Source organism: Bombus fervidus, chromosome 6 (assembly GCF_041682495.2).
Source record: "Bombus fervidus isolate BK054 chromosome 6, iyBomFerv1, whole genome shotgun sequence".
NCBI classification, from domain to species: Eukaryota; Metazoa; Arthropoda; class Insecta; order Hymenoptera; family Apidae; genus Bombus; species Bombus fervidus.
The window spans coordinates 13702710-13726122 of record NC_091522.1 but is presented as its reverse complement, the minus strand read 5'-3'; the positions used below and the strand labels follow the sequence as shown (position 1 = coordinate 13726122).

Here is a 23413-nt window from a genome sequence, read left to right as displayed (position 1 = left end):
AACCCGATTGGTAGGGTGACCGTTGTGATCGTCCGCTTTACCCTCACACTTTCGACTTCCGTCGTTCTATAAAACTATCGTGAAAAATAGAGAGAAGAAAAAAAATCCATTTCGGAGAGGGGTAGGCCGCCTCCACCAAAAATTCTCGACTAGTCTGGATCTCGTTTGTACCTGTCGCCCTCGCGTTATACGCGCCACCTGGACAGGTGAATCTCGGAATATCGTGCCCTACACGGGTATATTATATCGTATATCCGTGTGGTGTCTCTCGATCGAAACGTCGCGTCACCAACGTGTCACCGGCTGCTGTCGTCTCGCCCCTTTCTTTTCTCCATTTCGTCACTTTTTAGTCCCGTAGCTTTTCATGCATTCGTCTCGCTAGACGCGCGTCCCCGTGTAATACGATAGCAGTACAAGAAAGATCACTTGGGAACGAGTAGGATACGAAAAAGGTATACGGATTTTGCGGTTCCAATATCTTCGAACGTCATTCTCTATGTAACGAGATCTTTGTAAAACAAAAAGTTTTAATAGTTTCAGAAAACACCAATTTCTTGTAATTTAAATATTTGGAAAACGATCTACCAAATACCGTGTGACTATATGATGCATTATCCTATGCTAACAAGAATGTTGACGGATTTCGAACAAATAATAAAATTACAAAACTGCATTGTTGACGGTAGCACATCTAAGTTATCTTCTAAGACGAAAATTCTATTGTGCAATAGAATTTCAAATAGTCATATAATAATCGTAATACCGACAACAGACAAGCAATCGGGTTGAAACTCAATTACCACAAGCCATTGACACCTTAATAGGATCTCAGAGTAACAGAGGCGAGGAGATCATCCTTCTACTGATTTGAAAACTATACACGGCAATAAACTTATGTGAGAAGAAAGGACGCAGCGAATTTCCAAATTGTGCAATTAATAATTCGAGCAGCCACGCTATATATACTATCTTCTACATTATCTTTTCCATTATTTCTCAGAAGCGAGCTTTCTACCCTTATTCATATTTTATTACGTTTACGAAGGAAGTTTGTTTATGGCAGTTAAAAAACATAAAGATTTAGAACTTTCTCCTTTCGAACCTACTATATTCTAAAGGGATTAGGCGAATATCTGCGCAACGTTTAATTGCAGTCTCTCGGTTTTCTTCGTCGAGGCTTAGCCGAGAAATAGCTTACGTAGGAAGAAAAGGCATCTGGTCAGATAAGACGGAAGTCGAATCGAATCGACCGATCAACCGCCTTTCTCCGGTGGTCGTGATTTTCGAAAAATGGTCGATCCAAATTTACCGTGAGATCGCCCAGCGGGTGTCTGACGCGATATTCCTCGCACCTACGTGGAGATGCGCACCTGTGCTCGCAGAGAAAGAGCGAACGCCCTTGTGCAGGCCCGGAAATTCGCCTAGCTTCTGCCGATTCTACCGACGTTACATACCCACATGCCCTTCTCGCGTGTATACGTATATACAAGAGATGTAGAATGGGAAAGACGAAGGGCCGGGACACGGTCGCGTTTTCAACGTTACCAATGCAACAATGGAGACTGCGATCCGAGGATCGAGACCGACACAATACGCTGCTGACGTGTTTATATAGCTGCAGAGAGCGAGAGGTTGGGAGAGGCGAGGTATACACGCGAGACCGTGTAATTTAGTTATAGATCAGTTTGTTGCAATTTGGCATTTCGTTTGTACGGGCCCTGTAAACTGTGTTTACCCAGGCTGCGATGATCGACGAGTAAACGAAGTTTGTTTAGGAGCCACGTCGCGCGCAGACCCCTCCGAGAAGGCTTGGCCTTTTTCACTATAACGCAAACCTTCGTAAAAAGTGAAACCTTCCTTAGTTTTTGTCTATCTGTCTCTCTTTTATTTTTTAATGTGTTGCACATCGATCACGTATTTTCCGGAATAACGAAACGTCGTTAAAAAGTTCCGCGATTAAAAAGATACGATCCTACGGTAACTATTCGAACGATCGTTCGAGTCGATGGTTCCAAACTCAGGCTGCGATTCTTCCAATTTTCCGAATAACCAAATTTCCGGGAAGTAAGACCGGCGCATAATAATAGACGCGGCGCGTGTTAAGGAATTCACAAGCGGACTTTTTCAAAGGCATGGTTATTCGAAGGATCGTCAACGAATAGCATTAACCCTTATTTAATCTAACAGCTGGCTAGCCGGTCGAACAATATTTTGTCCTGTACTTGAAAGCAAATAAGTGTGTTGCCGGTAGTCGCGTTAAGATGTCGAAAAATCTTCTGGTTTTGCCAATTAGGTCTTGGTCGAACGGAACTAGCAAAGCTGTAAAGAAGACGATACTGGAACCGTAGGAGACAAACCGCGGTGAGAAACAAACAGAAGAAACGAGGACGAACGTAACCAACGCAGGAAGAAAGACGGTGCAGCTCTTCTTGCTGACTGCGCGCAGAAGAGAACCTAGTTTAACGCGGGCTTTAACCAATTCAATTCATAGGCTCGGGTTAAGCCAGGATTTGTGGCTTAGCACTGATGGTGTTTGCTACCACCACGAGAGATTTAACTGTTTCTGCGGCAAACCGTCCTCGGACCACCGGCCAGGTAGAGGTATGTGTTACATGTATGCACGATCGAAACCATCGGTTTTCCACGGCGAATGAAACGAACTGCAACCTGTTTCCTTTGTTTAATCGTCGCTCGAGTATTAAGATTACCTTCGACTATAGATATTGGATAAATATTTTGGTAAATCGTAACAGAAACGAACAACGATCCTTGCGTTGCGTATTAAAATATTAGATTAAAGACTTTTATAAGTTCTAAACGAAAGAGACAAAAATCTCAAACGCTTTAAATAGAACTGTATTTATTAAAACAGTTATTTGTCCAATTAGGACTACAGGCAGATATCTGAAATAAAGCGGGTCAAGTTCGGTAAGCATTCTAGGGATGTTGTTCATGATCATTAACCAAAAATGTTACTTTAGGAAGGTCATTTTTGTTCGCAAAAAGAACATAAATCATACAATACATAAACATAGTTACATTCGTTTGACAAAATTACAGCGAGCATAAACCTTTGAAAATTTTTATGCATTCCGTTCACGGATAACGGGCATTTATACACAAGCGTATTGCCTATATTACTACGTTTATTACACGGTATTTCTTATTTTTAGTCCGAGTCTTTCGCTTAATTTGGAAGACTCTAACTATGATTGTACAACGGAATATCGTGCTCACCCTCGGATTTTTATACGCTTTTACCCGATTCAACAATACTGCACTGGTGAATTTCCTTTTTTGTAACAGGTGGTTATTAACGAACACTCTGGTTGCGAAAGTTCGACACAAGAACGAAACAAGGATCGCGTTTGACTAGAAAATCAGAAGTTGAAGTACTATAAATTACTCTTGAAATTATGGTTATTTATCAGAACACGGTTCATTTGGTCTTAAAATGACGTATATTCGTTTGAGTTCCATATGTGCGGCTACATCTTCGTCTACATTTTCCTGTGTAAGTATTATATGGTATATATATATCTCATTTAGAAATGCGACGAAAGACAATTAAGAATAATAGCAGGTAAGGTAAGACAGTACTAAAAACCTTCATCCTTATTGTCTATTGAAAGTACCAATTGACTTAAATATCCTGTACTTATGATGCCGATTGATTCGGCTTATGATATATAGTGGCGTGACGTAGTGGCTAACGTTGAAAAGAACGTTGGATAACGAAGCTACGTTTTAGAAGGCCGGGGATTTTTTCCACACGTTCTAAAAAGCATATTTCAGAAATATCCGGTGGTCGGGTTCCATGGCGAAACGCATCGAAGAAAAATATTTGCCCCCTTACAGTGGAACTTGACCGGTGAGGCACACGCAGTGAAAAGGCAAGCAGTTCGGTAGAAGCGAAGGTTGAAGCGGCGGATCGGAGCGGAGTGGAACGCGCGTCGGTGTGCCGTGGCACGCTGGTAAATATGTGCTGCTACGGCATATATGTATCCGTACATAGCAGCCCAGTTGGTCCTCTAATGATGATCTACGGTTAGCTACCGCGCACAGCTTCTATAAACCTCCTAATTTCTCCTCTATAAATTCGTCGAGGAAGCCTGGCCCCCTTCCACCGTGGCTCTCTCGTGGTTTTTACTCTTCCGCTGGGATCCCGCGAGCCGACGCGACCGATCGGCCCCATCTCTCTTTCCCACAAGCCGTCGTAAATACGCAACTGTATTTAACGTTCTGTGCGTGTGTTGTCTCCATGCTATCCATGAACCGTCCGTGTGCGGCCTCGCACCGACGCAGATCATTTATTATTTACCGCCGCTTATGTGCCTCTGCGAAGACACTGTGTGGGAGAAGAAGGTGGCACGACCAACATGCACCAACAAATGGGATAAAAGAGAGCGAGGAAGATCTTGGGTCCACGACGGTATTACGACGACGACAAAGCCGAGAGGACTCGCATTTTTTATACCGACCAACTGAAAAAACATAGTCCGGCTATCAGCGGGTTTGCGATTTTTATTTTTCCCTCGAGTTAGAGTGTGCCGGTGAAGAATGCGATCGCGCGCTACGTCCACGTGCTTATACGCCACTTATTTTCCATAGCTACAATGAACTCGACCGACGCTCTCCCTCTACGTAACTCGGTATCGAACGATTGATATAGGTATATGAGTGGAATTCGGTGCCAAAGAACGACGCAGGATGGGCGCATCGAAGAAATCCGCGTGTTTATAAACCGGTTACGCGAACGCCATTGGAATTCCAGTGAAAGTAATGATGTCGATGAAGCATGCCACGCGGACCAGCTTTTTACATATCGAATCTAAACGCAAGGTGTTTTCGATGCAGCTATAAAAATTGATTAGCCGTTGATGGTTACTTCAATTTTTCTGGATGACGCCATTGGTTAATCTGCATCTCGTTGTTCGCTAATTCTACGCTTCCGTAAATCGTAGAAATACTTTATAATCAATCGTATTACATATTCTTCTAATACTAGTAACGAACCGTGAAATTCGGAACGAGCTACTAGCCAAGTCAAACGTGAAGTTTTCTTATCGAGAAGAAGTTACAAAATTTACGATAACCATAAATTTTCATCGATACCAAATTAAACTTTACATAGTATTTCATTATCGGTATGAAGGTAGCAGTAATGAACGAAGTACAAACAATACTGCAATTAAGTTATAAAACTTCGGTAAATTCACAATACCAACGAAATTAGTTTTCCCATCTTAACCAGCTTTACCATAATTATAGGTAACGCAAAGAGCCTGCAAAGTGAGTTAGACCTGACTGGTGGAACAATATTCGTGCACCTCAATATAATTTTTTATTGCAGCCATAAAACAAAACCTTTTTATGGTGTATATATTTTTTTCTTTTTACAAACGAAAGATGAGATCGGTTCAAAAAGCATAGAAAAGGAAAAGAAGTGTGTTCTCTACTAACGTAAATCCATCACGTCAAGACTGATTCGATTCCATGATGTGAATACCGTCATCTAGATACTAAAATTTCGATACGAAATGACGACAAAGTACGATCCCTTGTGGTCTAGGAGGGATCGAAGGGCGAATGGGGAAGCTGGAGGAGTGAAAACATCAGGGCGGAGCCTGAACATAGGAGGAGGAATAAAACGCGCAAACTCGATACACGCCGCCCTCTTTCTCTCCCGTTTCTCCTGCTTTACTTTTCAAGCCAACCACCCCATCCGGTTTTCCTCTTTTCACCTTTATATGGATTTTTTACCTAGTCGACCCTTCTTCTTTTCGCTCGGCGAAGCTTGCGCAAACTTGTCTATGTAACCTATCTTTTTCTCGTAAGTCATATCATGTCATCCTTTTTTCCTATCATTCAACTATACCCGCCACTATAGTCGATCATCCATAGACGAGTCAATTTCCGATCGTAAAGATGATGAAGGTTACGCGAATCGATTCGGATTGTACGCGTAGCATATGTAGAACGCGATATGTACATATATATGTAATTATTATATCTCAGCCGGGAGCATAATAACATCCTACGAATGTCACGATCATTATTTACTATGTTTGCTCTCATTTTTTCTCAGTATTTACATATTTGCGAGTATTACTGTCATGTTTTGACTCAGACGATTTCTGCATGGTGTACAGTGGTATTTTGTTATTCTCGAGTGTCTGTGTTTATTTACCTTGTATACAAGACAATAACCTGATGATGTCAGGAGTTCGGAGATCATTATCTTCTAATAACCCATATTACGATGAACATTCAAGACTCGTGCCTTCTTTTGTCTCACCTCGTTAATACAATCACGAGAAAACCACACGAAACACGATTTCTTAATGAAAATGTCGCAAAAACTACCGAACGTAACTATGCACGTAACGGATTACATCACACGGCGGCCATTTTTCGTATTTCTGTTTTCCCGCGAAATTTTGAATACCTACTGCTACGGTCTATCGAGATAGCCGCAACGCATTACTAGCTATCAATTTGATTATTCATCGTTCGTCAGGTTCGTCACATATTATTAGATAATTAATTATAGATGCTTTAAGGAGATATAATTGTTGTTAACATGTTTCGAAGAAAGTAAGGTTAGTGTTTCCTATGATAAATCCTATTTAAGGAATCAGAGAAGAATTATTATCGCCAATGTCGGAGACATTAAGCGCATTTCAAATTACCACAAACTATATATCGTCAAATAAATTTGAAAATATTGAAATTCTATTAACTATATCAATATAATCGTTAGTATATAATAGAAATGGATACAATCGAAACAATCTTTCAAGTAATTTCTCATACTCTGTTCATTATTTTGCTAATTGGAAAAATTTAAACAAGAATGTAATTGCGGTATACGGTAGAATATTTAAGAATAGATAAGAATAGATGAAACTAGGTAAAAAGGGATAATAATGGGTAGGAATAGGAACCATGTGTCCCATATTCTGTTAAAACTTCTCAGGTATACAACGGCATTAACAGTATGTATTCTTTAAAATTGGTCACTGGTATACAGTACTGTTTGCCGTGCCTAGTTTATAGGTAAAAAGCATTAGCAGACAATGTTCAAGTGAAATAGACAACTCTTGCAGGGTTTTTCCAAGATATTCCTCTGAGCCGCAGAAATTACCGTTATACAAAGTTTCTTACAAAGGGTAATCCCGTCATGCTATTTGCGCGTTAAGAAAAGGGTCTACTACGTACAGTCTTATTAATTCTTTAGTAATAGCAAAGTGTATTTGCGGTGCAGGTAAAAAATATGTATTTTCATTGCTGACAGTTGATTCGACAATGCCTCTGAACATTTTATTTGCAGGACGTAGTTATTAGATATTTTTGAATTCCATTTTAATTATTTCTCCGCGAACGTGCTAGTAAAAATACTTTGTTTATTTATATATTTTTATTTATTTATACTATATTTTTATTTATATTACATTTTTTCTAATATATATTATTTTTTAATTTCTTATTTTACTTAATTTTTTATTTACAAGTGTAACATTAAGACTCGTTGGTTTTATACTTACATACGAATCTATTGTTTAATATAATAAGATTATTTATTGTGCTACTTTAACAGTTTCTACGAGTATAGAACGTAAAATGAAAACGTAATTTCTTTTTTCATAAGAATTCGTCGGTATATAATACAGTACAGTGGCACGCGATAAAATATTAGCAAATGATGCTTTATACTGTTTTTATATTATGATATCGATTCCTACTTGACACGTTGGCTTATCAACGAAGTTATTCCGTGATATGCTATAAATTGTGAAGTTACTTGTATATAAATATGCATGGTATGCGCATCGAGACATGTGTGATGCTCGTGCAACGAGTTGCACTAGAGTTCACTATCTCTCACTCAATTTGAGCCTCATCCGCCGTAAGCGGATCGACCAGGCTGGCCTTTTAACGTCGGATAGTCTCGCCTCTCCTGGCTCTAGAGCATAGACGCCTATAACAAACATTATCCGCCATAATGCCCTCGTGTAAACATACCTACCATCGTGCATCATCCTTCTCTCCTCTCCTCTCCTCGTTTCATCTTTTTCTGACACATCGTATCTCCCTCTGTCCATGGTCCACCGACTGGATAAAAACTTGGAAGTTTATTTAGCCGTTTAGCGTCTAGTGGGAAGTTAAGTTTTTCGGATAAGCCGCCTTTTTAGCATGTGCTCCACTTCCCTTCGTTTCCTTCCGGTTTAGCACGCGTCGTTATTTCATGTTTCATCGTCGTATACGTATTTCTCTCCTCCTATTAACTTCACAGAACCTCTTCGTTTAGTAATCCATTTTATACGAATGCAAGCTGTTATACATTTCTCAACATTTCGTCTAAATTATGTTGCGACGATAGTCATTTTCTATGCTATTTGCTATGCTAGGATTTCCAAGTTACAAGGGAAGAAATTGAAGCTCTTAGAATAATGATAAGAAACTACAATTAGCCAATTCGTATGCGCAGGCTTCGCACTTCCTTAGTCCTGAGAAGAGTTCTGATTGGGCCGTAAATACGAATAGTCCCACTCTTGCCGGGCCCGCTCCGAAATCCCTACCCTTATTTTTGAGGGTGGAGACCGATGGAAGGGATTCAGGTAGAGTCTGGTTAACTACTAAGGGACAATGAGCGGGGTTAGCCGTCAGTTCGGTTGAATATTTCTACAAGGCGCGCAGTACCTCTCTGTACTTGAGCTCGAGCAGTAGTTAGTTTTAATGTGCATTCTTATGTAGAAACGAACAACGTCGAGCGATCGGTTAGTGTCAAAAATAGATTATTTCACGATACAATATATTTTATATTTCGTGTGTTATCAGGCAGTGCAACAAAATAGTTTGTATTGTGTGGTGTGTTATAAAATGACTATAGGACAATACGGTTACACTTTGGATTTTCGTAAATGTGGCAACATAATCAATTTTCAGTGAGTGATACCTAATACGTTATTATATTAAACGTCGCACTATACATTTTAATGGGATATATTTTAAAGTAACAGATATACTTTGAAAAAAGTTTACGAATTAAGAGTAAAAGACTATTCGAAATACAAGAGAATTAATTTCTCGACGTTTAAGCATCGATTCAGTGACTCCGTATTTCTTTGCATTAAAACGAAGGTCATAGCTCCACGCGTAGTACATATCTATCTTGTTGAAAATTGTCGTTCACAACAATAGATGTAGAACACAAAAAGAATGCTAATTTCCTTATTGTAATAGGGCACGACACGAGAAGCACTACCGTCGGTAGCTTATACACGTTCGTACACTCATCATACGCCTTAAAGGTCAAGAGAAACATGCGTATAAATGCAATTGATTATTGACAAAAATGTGATAACTTCGATTATAAAGAAATAAGACAAATCCATAGTTTAAAGTGTTAACGAAAGACGGCTTCAACGAAGAATGGACTATAACGCGGCATAATTATCGTTATAGGTGGAGGTATACGAAGGCTACAATAGTGGACAAAACGTGTCGGCGCCGCAAGAACCGGCACCGGGATTATCTCAGAACAACGAGAGGTTACCTTCGCAATTGAGTGAGAATAATCGCCGCGAAGAAAACTTGTGGTTGACGACAGAGGGAGTAAATCAACAGTTAAGGCATTCTGATACGAGAGCCGCAGTGGCGGGTGAACTGGCTTGCCTCGCGGGTTACATGGCGGGGTACCTGAAGGCTACCGGCGCCACTTGCGCTCCGACCAGTAGTCCTCAGTACCATCCCCACGGTCATCCAGCAATGGGAGTCGGCACCCATCCTCATCCGCATTCTCACCCGCATCCAGGAGCCCCTCACCCAGGTCTACCGTCGCCGTTTGCACTCGCCACTCACGGCCATCCACATCCTCACCCCTTGGAGCATGGACTAGCTGCTTTCCCACAAGGTTAGTTCCGTTTAATTCATCTTTCTATTCGCATGAACTATCAGAAATCGATATTACACAGATATATAGATCAACGGGTTATCTCAATTATGGTTACTCTTTACGTTATATATTTACATGTTTGCTTTATATTTACATATTATTATTCTTACAACGATACAACGAAGCGATAGCAAATTATTGACTTTATTACAAAAAGATAATATTGCACGATGAAACATTAATCGCAATAACAAACTGTACGATAAAATTACATGATCCAGATAATCTGAATTAATTAATGATCGTAATCGGTCGTTGAAACATTCTCCACATGATCGCATCTAAATACCAAAGAGATTAATCTAACGCGAGACGATTCAAATCTTGTAGCGATTCCTAAAACTCTGTATTCTATCCATAGATATCACGGTTAATTACCAGAGGCACGCGATCACCGCTTTACAATTTGCGTATGTTCATGGTTGCGCTATAATACCGTTAATTATTAATGTCGCGTTCGAATCGCGATCCGTATTGGCGCCATTATTTCTCACAAGCGTTTGAATCGTTGAATGGTTGCGATAGGTAATAGAAAGAAGGAATGTTGATAATTTGACACAGGTAAGTGTTAAGACAGAGTCGTTACAGGTGGCGTTGGCTGTTCTCGTTTAAACACTTTTCTTGAAAAATCGAATTCCATCGTTTCCCCTTTCCCCGAGGTTAAATTATAGTTACTTCGGTTTTAGTTTGACGAACGAAATGGACACTGGCGCCATTTTGTTTACTACCTTTCCCATTTTGGGAAAGTACGAAATATAAGAGCCTATAGTTCTTTCTTCCTTCTATCGTCCTAACAGCTTCATTTTCTTCCAAATTTCAAGTACGATTTACGAGATTTGCATATTCTTTAAAATCATTATTCCTTCACATTTCTTTTTTTCATTTTTGAGGCGTAAAAGCAGCATTCGTTCGATCGCGAAAGGATCCCGAGGACTCGATACGATTAAACGGTTATTCGATGCAGGCTTTGGTAGCTGCAAACATTTCCTATCGTTTAGCCAACTTTTACTCCCTCGATCCCATTGTTCGTTTCTTATATTTCGCGTATCATACGGCCTGTTATCTCCTAGTAAAAGTATTTGGTCTGTCCGCCGTTCTAGCCATTATTGATTGCCATGCAAATCGATGCATCGACTGAAGCCCTATGAGGCCAAAGTAAACTCAGGGCTTCTTAACTATAGTCAACGTGCATCATTCTGTGGCAAGCGCTCGACTGCATTTCTTCGTAACGTTGCCTTTAAGGCATTGGCCGAATTTTTCATTTCAAAATTTCCTCGTATATCGCGAGTCCCGAGTCAAATAAATTCTTCGTCAATTTCGCGTATCGGCTTCCAATCCAACGCAATACCTAGTCCAAGCGCGATAGAAATTGTAAATTTGCATTCTCGTGGAAGTTCGATCGTTTCGTATGTGGATCGTTGATGGAAACGACTCGCGATGATTCTCATCGCATCGAAGCAAAACGTTTAAAAGCGGAGCATATTTCAATTAGACGCACGAACGTTCTCATTTTTCTTTCGCGCTTCCACGCGTGTTCGCGTACGTTGAAGAATATACGTGGACGCGGAATTGGCGTACTTTTCTCTTTTTCGCCTTCGTCTTTTTCACGGTGGTTTGAAAGGGGTACGGAGTAACGAAAGAGAAAGAGATAGTGAGAGGAAGGGAGAGCAGAGGGATTCGAGTCGCGGCAAGAGGGTAGGAGGAAGGGGCTGGAATGCCCCAGCGAAGAAGAGCAGAGAGAACCATGAGAGTAAGCCGCTTATCAGGGTGGCAGCAGGCAGTATAGGTCCAACCAACGCAGATAGGTGGGTTTCCATGGAAACACGGATCTGTCCGTTAGGTCCGTACGTACCCGCGTCCAGCCGCCTATCCGTTGTAGGCGTATCCGCTACACGAAAAGCCGTGGAACGAGAGAGGAACGAACTGAGTGTCCCTCTGTCTATATACGCGTTCGTGCGAAAGAGGCAATCGTGAGAGTCCAGGGTAGAAACAAGGTTCGCGGCTGCGAGAAACGAGCGAATCGGTGACCCGCGCCGAAGAGACGTGTTTTCCCCTTTTTATCGTTCCTTTATCAATTAAAAACTAAATATTACAGTTTGATCGCGTCCGTTAAATTCATTGCCGTTCGTCGTGTCGGACTTAGGATTATTTCATCGATCGTAATATCGAATACTTGCCAAGAATCTTACGAACCGCCCGCAAGTGTAAATTCACGGTCTTCGTCCTTCCACCCGCCTCCGACGAGAAATCGAGTTTCTTTTTATTCACCGAATACATAATGTACGAGCTGGAACGTTCGTTCTCTCGGTGGGAAATGAAAAATTAAAATGGAAATGAATCTTGCTAAACGACCGTCTGCAACCTTGAGCTACGCGAAGGAGTGGCAAGGAACCGGGATAGAATGTTAAGGTTAGAGCGGTTGTGGCCACGCGTGAAACTATGTATTCGTCGCGTGCGCGAAAAGAGACTGTCCGTGTTGGGTCTTTCGTAGCGCGCGAAGAATGTTTGGACGCGTCGAACGACGATATTTGTTTTATTATGCAATCAGGCGTGGGGTCAGGGCGGGACGAAGAAAAAAAAAAGTAGTAGCTCGGAGCGGAACGAAGGGTGCCAAAAAGGTGGGGTGTCGAAACGTTGTCGTTAACGCGCCGAGGTTTCTCCCCGATGTACAATGTACAGGGACGCTGCAGGAGCCACCGGGTACGTGGGAATCGCGTCACATGCCTCTCCCTTTTCTCATTCGACGACTACTATTTGTTGTCGCAGAGAAATTGCCCGTCCACTTAACTTCCTCCGCCTCTCGGTGGCATCGGCACGCGTAAACAGACATCCACGCCTCTGATTTCAATTCCACGTCGGAATATAATCAAACGGGAACCGGGAAACAAGAGTTCGAAAATTTCTTCAACGTAAACTCGTCGGTCGGATTGGTCTTTAAAATTTATAGCAGGATAATAGTTTAATCTTTCATCTGGGAGACTGCTGCCAGTTCGATAGAATTTCAATCACTCAATTAGACGTCAGGTTAAGCGTGGCACGTGGCGGGAACACGTGCCTCTATCGTCGTTACGAAGTGGCCACAAAATATCGAGCTAAACAAGCACGCGCGTAAGAGAGAAATCGTCGATCAAATACGAAACGATTCGCGTCGTTTGACGCGTGTCGCGAGTAAATTGAGTAGGCGGATGGTATCGTCTTCGATAGAGGGATCTAAATACGGGTCCAGGTCCTAATTGTAGGATAAACACTCGAGTCTGAGTGAAATATCACGTACAACGATATCGATACGTCAGTCTCTTCTCCGCTTCTGCTCTTTGTTTCTATTCTCTGGAACTTGGTATCGCGTAGGTCGGTGGACAAAGGTCGGATCATTGTTGTTGATTTCTAATATGTAGTTCCATCGATCGGTTCTCGGCTATTTTCATTTTGATACACTTTTCAAATCGCTAGATAAGTTACCCCGACGATAAGTAGGTAGAACAGAAGAGGAAGCGAATGAAAAAGCCATCGGTTGGTAGATGGTAACACGAAGCTTATCCGATTATTCGCTTGTCCCGGATGTGTGTTGGTATTTCGTTACTTACTTATGCTCGTCTCTGCTAGATTACCAAGTAAGAACGACTAGGACCGAAGGCCACACGCGTTTCGTTCCGTTCGTTCCGTCGAAACTTTGTGTGGTCTTCTCGAGCGCAGATGCTCCGTTTTCGATAACTTTGCACATTCTTTTCCCGATATCGAACTTTTGTCTCGAATATGCTCCCGTTTGACGAGGATATTACGACTTCGTAGGCACGAAAGGCAAATCAGTCGGATGCGGTTATCTGCTTTATGCAGCGATTTCACGGAGGTCATGCTGTAAACGCAAAGTCGGCCAAATGTTTTCGTAACTGATGGCCTTTTAGAATTCCGTCTCTCATCGGCAGTGGCACGTGCTATCATCCCACGGTCCCCTGAATAATCCATCCCTCCGCCTACATTCTGCGCCGTCTAGCGTCCTGTTCGCATTTTAGCTTTTAATTAATTTTCGATTCCCTTCTCGAGCGTATTCACTTTCCTTCGATATTCGTCGGTCATCCCTCTTGATCATTCACCGATTTGGAATTTTGCTACCGTCGCATCTTGCGCTCTATGAATAGCAAAGTAACCGCTTGCTCGTGAAACGAGTTTGTCGAACTCGGCTAATTTCGATTTCCTTCCGATTTCTCGATGTTTGCGAGTAATTTATGATTCTCCGCGATTTTAACGGTCTTGACGAATGAGTGGTCTCGTGGTAGCCACTTAATTTATCCAATAATTACGACGAGATTTTATTTTCGATTCTCCGGATCGAGCGATGTAATTGATATTAATTTGCATTTTTTAATTCGATAAGCATCCCGAAGTAACAGCGTCTCGTCTTATCTTGGGTATTTATTATTCAATAACGTACGCGCATACGCAATCTCGAGACAAACGCCTAGGGAAATTCTACGTTAAGCATAATCACGCCGCCGCGTCCCCTAGACGCGCCATAATTCATCGCATGCATAGTTTTAGATGGTATCGTGGATAGATAAGTAAGCACCGGTCGTGTAATTCATACGGTCGACTCACAACGTGCGTATACCGTGCCCGAGTACGGCGAGGGTAATTCATTAAATTCACAGGTTGCGATTAATTAGTAGCCTTTCGTTACTCTGTGTAATCTCTTATTAGATACGACGCCGAACGATCGTGCTGTATGTTCGAGGAAAAGCTCGATCGATCGAAAAGCATTTTCATTCGGTACCTGGCGTGTTCCGATGGTATTCCACCGGGCGAGACAAATTACTGTAAAATTTTGTTATCGGTTCGTTGACTTCCACGGATTCCATTCCGCTCGAGATCTCGAAACACGAAACCCTGTGCCGAGGGAAGGAAGAATCCAATAAACAGAAAACGAATTTGCTATTAGGGTGGCGTCTGATCCTGTTGTGGGCCAATGAGCCAAAGCAACCCTTGTATCAACCCCAGGTTTCGTCTCGCGCTGACGATAATAAATCGAATCATACTTCAGGACGCAGCGGGTGTTTGCCGTCCCATTAGAGCTGCTTAGCTAGCCGCTTTTCGGCAAACCGGCCTATTCGAATTTACCATCCCTCGCGCCGAAAAACTTTCGCGTCCAATTTCGCGTTCGTGGCAGGATTTTTGTCGGCAAACAGCGAAAGATGTACAGTCGATGAAACCGTAGATCAAGCGCAATGGAGGATCTCGACGCTCGAGTTTCGAATCTGTGCTCGCGTAGAATTCAAGCAAACGAAGGGCTTTCCCTCGCGCCCACTCGACGCCGTGTAGAAGCAGGCGGAAGACCATAATCGGAATTCCATTGTCTCGTTGCTGGATAAGGGCCTGGCTTTCACATGGACCGATGTATAGCCGGCAAAGGCCGTCGTTAACGGTAGCGCTAACGCCCACTCGACAATCAAGCATCCTCTCGCTGGATCTGTTCTCCTCTCTTTCGCCAGGAGTCTCATCCCTTCGGTCCAACCTCCGTTGCTCCGATCCGTGCCGTGCCGCACACCCAACGGAACAGGAGATACGGATCATAGATTCAATGATCGCGGGCGTGTCGTGGCCATCGTTGCGACGGTAGCCAACCGGCATGGAATTTTACATTGTGCCCGGCGCAATCTTTCTCGACGATCTACCTGGCTACCACGCTGATAGCCCACTCGACCAGTTCGTTAGCCATTCGATCGCGTGTATGCATCATCGTTGGCGTCATCGTCATCATCCTTTACTTCGACGTCCTGTTGTTACATATCGTTCTTAGCTTAAAGGAACAGTTGCAGGGTCAGCGCGAGAGATACGACCGATACAACCGATGTCCTCTTAGAGCTCACGCACCACTCCCCTCTCGAGATGATTCGCTTTTCATCGACGATGCTCTTCGCGCTTCTGTTTCTTCTGATTCTTTCCTCTCGAGTTATTTGGTCGAGTCTGTTGATCGTTGCGTATCCAAACACGCGTTCGTTACATAATTGTTACTTTCAACTTCGTTGCGTGGTTGCAGCGTTAAAGCATTTAAAGAGGAGAAATATGCAAATGTACGATGCGTACAATGTCTTCCTCACGCTTGCCTCCTCTTCTCGTCGTAAACCACTCTTCCAACTTGTTTTCGCGGTAGGAGTTGTTGCTTTTAATTCCTCTCTCCTCTTCTTCTTCTTCTGCTTCTTCTTCTTCCTCTTCTTTCTTCACCTCTCTCTCGCGTTCTTCTCTTTGCCTGCTGATGCCTCCGATGCTTTCTCTTTTTACGTATACGATGTCGCGACTTCGTTGTTCGAATTCGCCACGGTTGACTTTACACGCTGGCACGATCGCACAGACAAAACTCGCAACTTTCGATCGAACAATCGGTTTACGAGCGACGATTTCAAGAGCAGAGAGACGGGAGCACGTTGTGATTCGTAGCAGAGGTTTAGAGAAGTCGAGTCTTAAAAAACTGAGTTTGGTCGATCGCGGGGCATCGGACGATCCTTTCAAGCTTGGTATCTACCATTCCTTTCTCGACTTTACGATTCAACTTCCAACCGAGAGACACTGGCGAAGCGCAGTTTTCCAGCCTCTTCTTTTTATTGGTCGGAACGTTGTACGTTGGCGTGTTGGATACCATCGTTTTCAGAGAGGCAGCTGGGAACGAACCGCGACTTTGGTCCTCTGGATGGTCGTGTATTCCGGGGTGTACCCCACCCCTCCTCGGTCCCCGTTCCGCCGTCCTGACTTGTCCCCCGTCCTCCTCCCTTCGCCACCCCCTGTGACCCCCTCATAAGCGGATTACGTGGGTCCCGGAACGAGCCAAGCGAGGCTCGATGGCACGAGGAAGGTAGAGGAGGGTGGGTCGTAGCGGGGAACTGTTCAAAATTACGCTATCGCGACCTCGCAACGCTTACACCCCTCTGTGCCACCCCCTTTTCTGTCCTCCGGCCTGCGGTACTGATGCCTTACCCTTCCCCAGTTGAACAGCCTCGCGACTCATCTTCGTCCTTTCGACAAGCGTTTCCAATCTACCTTTTTAGCGCACGATTCTCCCGATCGCGTCAAATATTTGAACTGCATGTAATATTCGCTACTGTTATGATCGTTTTATTTCTGTTTCAGGGATGAATCAACGTAAACAACGCCGAGAAAGGACAACCTTTACCAGAGCACAATTGGACGTGTTAGAGGGACTTTTTACAAAAACAAGATATCCGGATATCTTTATGCGCGAAGAGGTTGCGCTGAAAATTAATTTGCCCGAATCACGAGTACAGGTAAGTTGGTTAAATTTATTTTCCTTGTTCCGTCCTCATCGCGAGGGTTACAGGAAAATCGTGGTTGTCAGCGAACTGGAAATCGACCTAGACGAGTCGAGAAACTAGTCGCGATTTATCCATCGCGTATAGGTTACGAGTCACGAGGAACAAGTACGATCTCGGCGGACGATAGCAACGAGTAAGAGAGGAAGAGGGAACGAGAGCGTTCCGTGCTTCGGCAAGCGTGGACGAGATTTAAGGTATTTACACAACGTGGCGTCGCGCTCTACGCCCCTCCGGTTTCGCCATTGTCCCGGTCGTGGCTGTACATTGATAGATGTGCCGACGAGCTCGTTGACGCTTTTATTGCGGTCCTCGTAACATCTTTATTTCGTGGCTGGATATCCCGAAGTCACGATCGTGACAGGAATATTAGAGCTCGCGAATCCCCCGTCTCGGCGCGTCTCTCCTCTTCTTTCCTTTCTGCCGCTGGGATCGCTATACGTCGCTATATGTATCGGTGTTCTGATTTATCGCCATTGTTTAATCACCAACGCGTATTTCTGATTCGATTGGAAAACGTGAACTCAGCAGAGCGTCGTAGCGTGTATCTTATAAAATATGGGGATAAGTTACGTGTCATCGAATTCGATGGGGCGACGCGTAAAGTAATCTCGCTACTCGGTGGTACCAACGACCGCCATCGCGAGATGTAGGACAAAGCAAGGAAATTCCGTCTAGCGGAGTTTCCACGCGAAGTTAAGCCCCTGGTGAATGAAGGCGCAACTGCATGTACGTCACGGGAGCACACGTGTGCACCATGTACATTGTAGAGGCGTACCCACGTGAACGAATAATATCCAAGGGGAAAAAGAGAGGTGGATAAGAGAAGGAGGGGAGGAGTAGAGGTCGAGGGGTGTGTGGATCTAAAAGTTTCCAATGGAGAAGGAGAAGGAGAAGGAGCAGAGAGAGAGAGAGAGAGAGACAGAGAGATAGAGACAGAGCTCGACATGGGATAGAGGTGTATATAGATAGAGGAACACAGAAGCACGATGTATGGAACACAACATATAGTTGATTTGTTCCTGGATTATAGCCCTTCGTTCTATCTCGCTCGCGAGTTTCTATACGCTCGTCTCTGCGAGTGAACGACACAGCTGCGCGCGATGTTTGCTACGTTTGAATGCGCCAGGTCGTTCGTCCATCATTTACGATCGAGGAACGCGTCAAAACGTTATTTTCTCGGTGAAAAAGAGAAGAGCCTACGGCTCCAGAAGCGGTAGTATCCGACAGGAAAAACGATAAACTTCTATTCGCGAACAGGTTTACCTTACAAATTTATACGTATTAAATTCTGCTCGACGATAATCTTGACTATCGTAAAAAATATGTATATCCGGATCTTGAAACGGCTCGTACGATAAATTAAAAATTTTCCTAAGCGTCGTTATCGGCGCGCACGCGAACGTTATCGAGGCAATATTCTAGCGTTCTCGTGCCCTTACGGTTTGACGCGGTATCCGTGTCTTTGAACAGACGGATGGACGTTGTTTCGCGTTTCTGCTAACACGGTGTGTGTATAGGCGCGTAACAGCTTCGATATCGTATTAATAGCGCAAATAAGAAAATATATTCGTCATAACCAAACGTCAACGCAGCTGTTCCAGCTCGTGACCAATGGGTTGGTTTTCCGCGTTGGATGCTAACCAGATGGTGATGCAATTTACACCTAGCCGTCGATACACACAGTAGAACTGGATGTGGTTGCCCCCTGAGGGCTTCCGGATGGCACCACGGCCTGTTGGTTGGTTTTTGGGGTAGCTGCGAGCTCCGGCCGTGTGTTGTTCCTGAGGGGGGTGTCGTTGTGCAAACATCGAGCGATAATGGGCGTTTTCTCTCTCGTTCTTTTTCCCCATCGCTCGTAGATCCATCTCTTCCTCTTCCTCGTTGGGATCATTTCTCTTACGGTTGATACGCAATATCCACGTTTCACGCGTCTCGAATCTCCGCACCCCATTTGCGTACGATGTGCTTGCGAAACGAGGATCCGTCTATTGCCTCGACGAATGATAAAACCCGAAACAGTTTCTTTTATCGGTAACATCTCCGGCGCGTTGCGGTCGCTCGAATTTCTGATTTGTTTACGCTTCGTTAATTTTAACTTTTCAACCCTACTCGACGAGACCGAGGCCTCTATCCTTCCCTCGTTCTCAACTCAGCCAACTAACACGAAATTCATGGCGACTGGAAATCTCCTGTTCGCTTCGGCGAGTCGTGTTCTTCGCAACAACTGTTACAATGCTGTCGATAATAACAACAATGACGACGGGTCTTGCTTTTAAAGGCACGGGCATAGATTCATAGGATCGCACCCCTGGCCACATTGTGTGCCGGGATTATGAAGGGTGCATGAGGGGGAGTGAAAGGGGGTCCGTGTGCGAGTACTTGCGGCCTACCGGGGGATACTTTTTGTCCGTATTTGGAACGCGCCTATCTCTAACTCGGCAAGGAAGAGAAAGCAAGACCTCGCTCTTTTACGAGATTTACGCACTTTTTCGATTTCGTTTAAAGAATTTGCTTATTTACATGCATACTATTACAATGTAAAATTATCGACGAATTTTTCACGATTTTTTCGCAAAATTTTCGCGAATTTTTTGCAATTTTTTCTCGAATTTTTCGTGATTTTTTCCACCTTCGCTAACACGATAAAAGCAATTATAGTGTATTCGATATGGTTTGATTAGCGCATGCGTGCCGACAAACATCGGTAACGGGAATCTCGAGGGACACACGTACGCAAAGCGCAAGCGTGTACACTAAAACTAGCACACGTACGCGTATAAAAGCCCTCCAACTACCCCTGCTCCAGTCCGTTGTTATTGTTGCGATTTAATGAAATGTTACGGCCGTCCGCCCGCGATTACTTTCCCATTGCACCGATTAACTCTCCATTTGTACGGTTCCATCCCTTGTGACGGGATACCTTTTCTTTTCCATGATCCCTCGGGCGATGGTTTCTACGGAACCTTCGGAGACTCCCCACGAAAGATCTGGCTGCGTTCGTCCTTGCCGCCCTTCAAAGGATGTTCGTTCATCGACGACCTGAGATATTCCAAAGTTTCCGAGACACTTTGTTTAACCAAATATCTATCCAAATATCTTCTACTTTGCGTAGGTTTGGTTCAAGAATCGTCGTGCGAAATGCAGACAGCAATTGCAACAGCAACAGCAAACTTCACCTTCGAAAGGGTCGCCGAGGTCGAACCAACCCCAAAACAATAGTAACAACAGCAACAAGATGCCGGCGACCTCATCAGCATCAACTAGTAGACGCTCATCGCCGGTTTCTCCACCACGTGGGAAAGAGGCTCCCGGACCGAATTCTCCTCTCTTATCGACAACATCGACGTACCCGCGTCTGGGTGTAACGCCGACCGGCGGAAGCGGAGCAAACAGCGCACTAACTACACCTTCTCCGCCGTTGACTCCGGGTGCGAGTCAATTGCCGCCATCGTCATATCCTCCACCGATGAATCAACTTCATCACAGCGAATATGGTTTCGCTTGGAGTTCATCGTCACCCGGCTCGGTGAACCCGAGCCAATGTTACGCTGGGCAGACCTACAATGCCTATCAGAATCCGTACACCAGCGGCGATTACTATCAAACTCAGATCTCTCACATGCATCACAGCCCGCAAGGAAATTACCATCCGCAGTATCACCACAACATGACATTGACGTCCTCTATGTCACATTTGACTAGTCATCATTTGAATCCAACAGGCAGCAACGACATGGCCACTTCGTCAGAGTCCGATGGTTATATATTATCTGACCAGAAATATCAGGCGATGGTATAGCGGCCTGATAGAAACTCTGGAATCTTTCAACGTACTCAGGAAACTACAACTACTGGATCCTTTGCCACTTATAATTAGATCGCGAATCTTTATGCAGATATCGTGACATGTGAAATACGCAAGGTATATACATACAGTACATATACGAGACAATTCATTTGTTATTTAATGACGAAGAAAATTTCTGTCCAGGCTCCAAAATAATATCCATTTCTTATCAAAGTATAGATTTTCATAGAGATCCGCGGTCTACTAGCGATTGCTTCCGAAATATAATGATAAATCGCGTCAAAGCGGTGACACCTATTTCGGTAATGATTAACAGGGGCACGGATCCTGTTCAAGTTCATTTTCCTGTCTGACAAGAGAAGATTCGAATAATGATAAATTATAAATTATATTACGATCAATGTCTTTCAATTCTATTCTTGCATCGTTCTATACATCACTTGTTGCATAGGTAAGAAAATTGAAAGACACTGATTGTAATTACCTCTATCTTCATTAATAATTATCTTACAAAATATAATTCATACGACTGGCTTTTACGATTATCGTTGCGGGAGTGATGTAGAGAAGGAGTAGAATAAAACAAAGGAACTCCCGATGTGTTTGTCTTTTGTTATGATCCTTCGGTATTCTCTCGAACCTTCTCGAAGCTGGTGCTCCTTTTCAGGAAATGTTGGAGTTAGTACCGATCATAGTGCGAAATAAAATCTTCGGGAACAATTCAAATTAATATCGTAATAGACTAATTCTATATTTGGTCAGAACTAAACGTCCACGGTAATTGATTATTACCTTCGACATTGAATTTTACCGCGTGTTTACCGCGAGATTGAATTTTACCGCGTGATAGATACATCAACTACTCAATGTTGAAGTCACGAATAATTCGTTTAGACACTTTTTTGTGTCTTTGAGTAGTTGATGTAAATATTGATGAACATTGATTTGTAGCATCATGATTTCTGTAGCATATATTCATTGAAGTTTTAAGTTGGGAACGATTTGAGTAAGAATAGATAAATAATGATAAACATCTAAGTGGTCTAGAGGGTGTTTCATTATCATTTATCTACATTTTTTTTAATTGCTTGTATTGTAATTAACCGACTACCAGATGATCGAGAACACAAACACAGAATTCTCTTGCAGCTATTTACAATCGGAAATGGAAAAGAACATCTGATCTGGACCCCTTTAACTCGATTCCATTCGACGCGTGTTCTTATTTTTATCGTTCGAAGCTGAAACGAGATTCAAACGTTTTTACAATTGACGCGAGAATGAAATTTCCTTTCTTCCATTCTGATTGTTTTCTTGGATGTGTTTCCGATTAATTTAATTTCTTGTTTCGCGATTATTTCATCGCCTTTGAGAATTTATTGACGCTCGAGTTATTCCCAAGATTATAAGTAGATAAGAATCGGCAACGATGTTTCGCGATCGATCGTAAGACGGCTATCGTAGTAGGAACATTGAGTTTCCAATTCAATTCAATTCCTAATTCAATAACAGTTGGGAAAAATAAAATAGTGCAATTGCGATAGCTGGAAGAAGATCGTACATGGTCGTTGATCTCTGGATTCATAAGTTTATATACGCTTATTATAATTATTCTATTCCTTTTTTATTTTTATCTTTTTTCTTATCGTAATTTTTAGTAGTATTAGAGAGTGTACGAAGCTGAAAAGGTTCGAGAGTGTTAGATAGTGTGCATACCTATCCAACTTCATCTGTTCCATTTCGTGACAAGGGAAACTGGTGTTAAATTATAGATCGTTTCTTGCAGTTACGACCAATTTTGGTCCCGATCTGTGAATTATTATTGTATATTTCGCGTATACAGCTCTAATGTATACTATCGTGAGTCGAAACATAAAGTTAATTGAAATAAAAACAAAAAAAAAAAAAGAAAAAAATATGAGATATCAGTAAATTTAAGAATAGAAAATGACAGTGTAAGCTGTAATTGATCATTGTGCGTATAGAATTAAGTTACTTTGTAACGATACAACGCAAGCTGTACATAATTATTAGACTTATAAGGTACATGATTATTCTATCATGTAAGAAGAGAATCTTACTACGTCAAAAAATAAATCGTCACATATTATTAATAATTTGTTGATTTATTTAACCATATACACGTGATAATGAGAACGGTCGCGACCTCGTGTCACAGCGATACAATTAATCACGGTCCGACTCTAATTAACGTAACGTTTGCGCGCACCGTGTGATTCGATGCGGCCCGTCTTATTTCTTTTCGACACAACCAGCTTATAGATCGCGAGTCAGCCTTCTATTAATCACATTGATGTGCGTAAGTTC

General features: G+C 42.9%; 1 protein-coding gene across 4 annotated transcripts in view; it reads left to right on the top strand.

Annotated features, from left to right (window-relative positions):
• LOC139987925 (uncharacterized) overlaps nucleotides 1-23202 on the top strand; it is a 34941-nt gene extending 11739 nt beyond the window's left edge. The window contains exons 1-5 of one of the 4 annotated variants that reach the window (XM_072004745.1): nucleotides 2513-2601; nucleotides 3307-3514; nucleotides 9469-9916; nucleotides 17075-17229; nucleotides 20390-23202. In XM_072004745.1, coding sequence (XP_071860846.1) covers nucleotides 3455-3514; nucleotides 9469-9916; nucleotides 17075-17229; nucleotides 20390-21076 — 1350 coding nt within the window. In that variant the 5' untranslated portion in view covers nucleotides 2513-2601; nucleotides 3307-3454 and the 3' untranslated portion in view covers nucleotides 21077-23202. Of the gene's footprint in view, nucleotides 1-2293; nucleotides 2602-3306; nucleotides 3515-3955; nucleotides 3975-9468; nucleotides 9917-17074; nucleotides 17230-20389 lie in introns of those variants that run through there. The other 3 variants (XM_072004744.1, XM_072004747.1, XM_072004746.1) reach the window with 3 other exon arrangements.
• The last annotated feature ends 211 nt before the right edge of the window (nucleotides 23203-23413 follow it).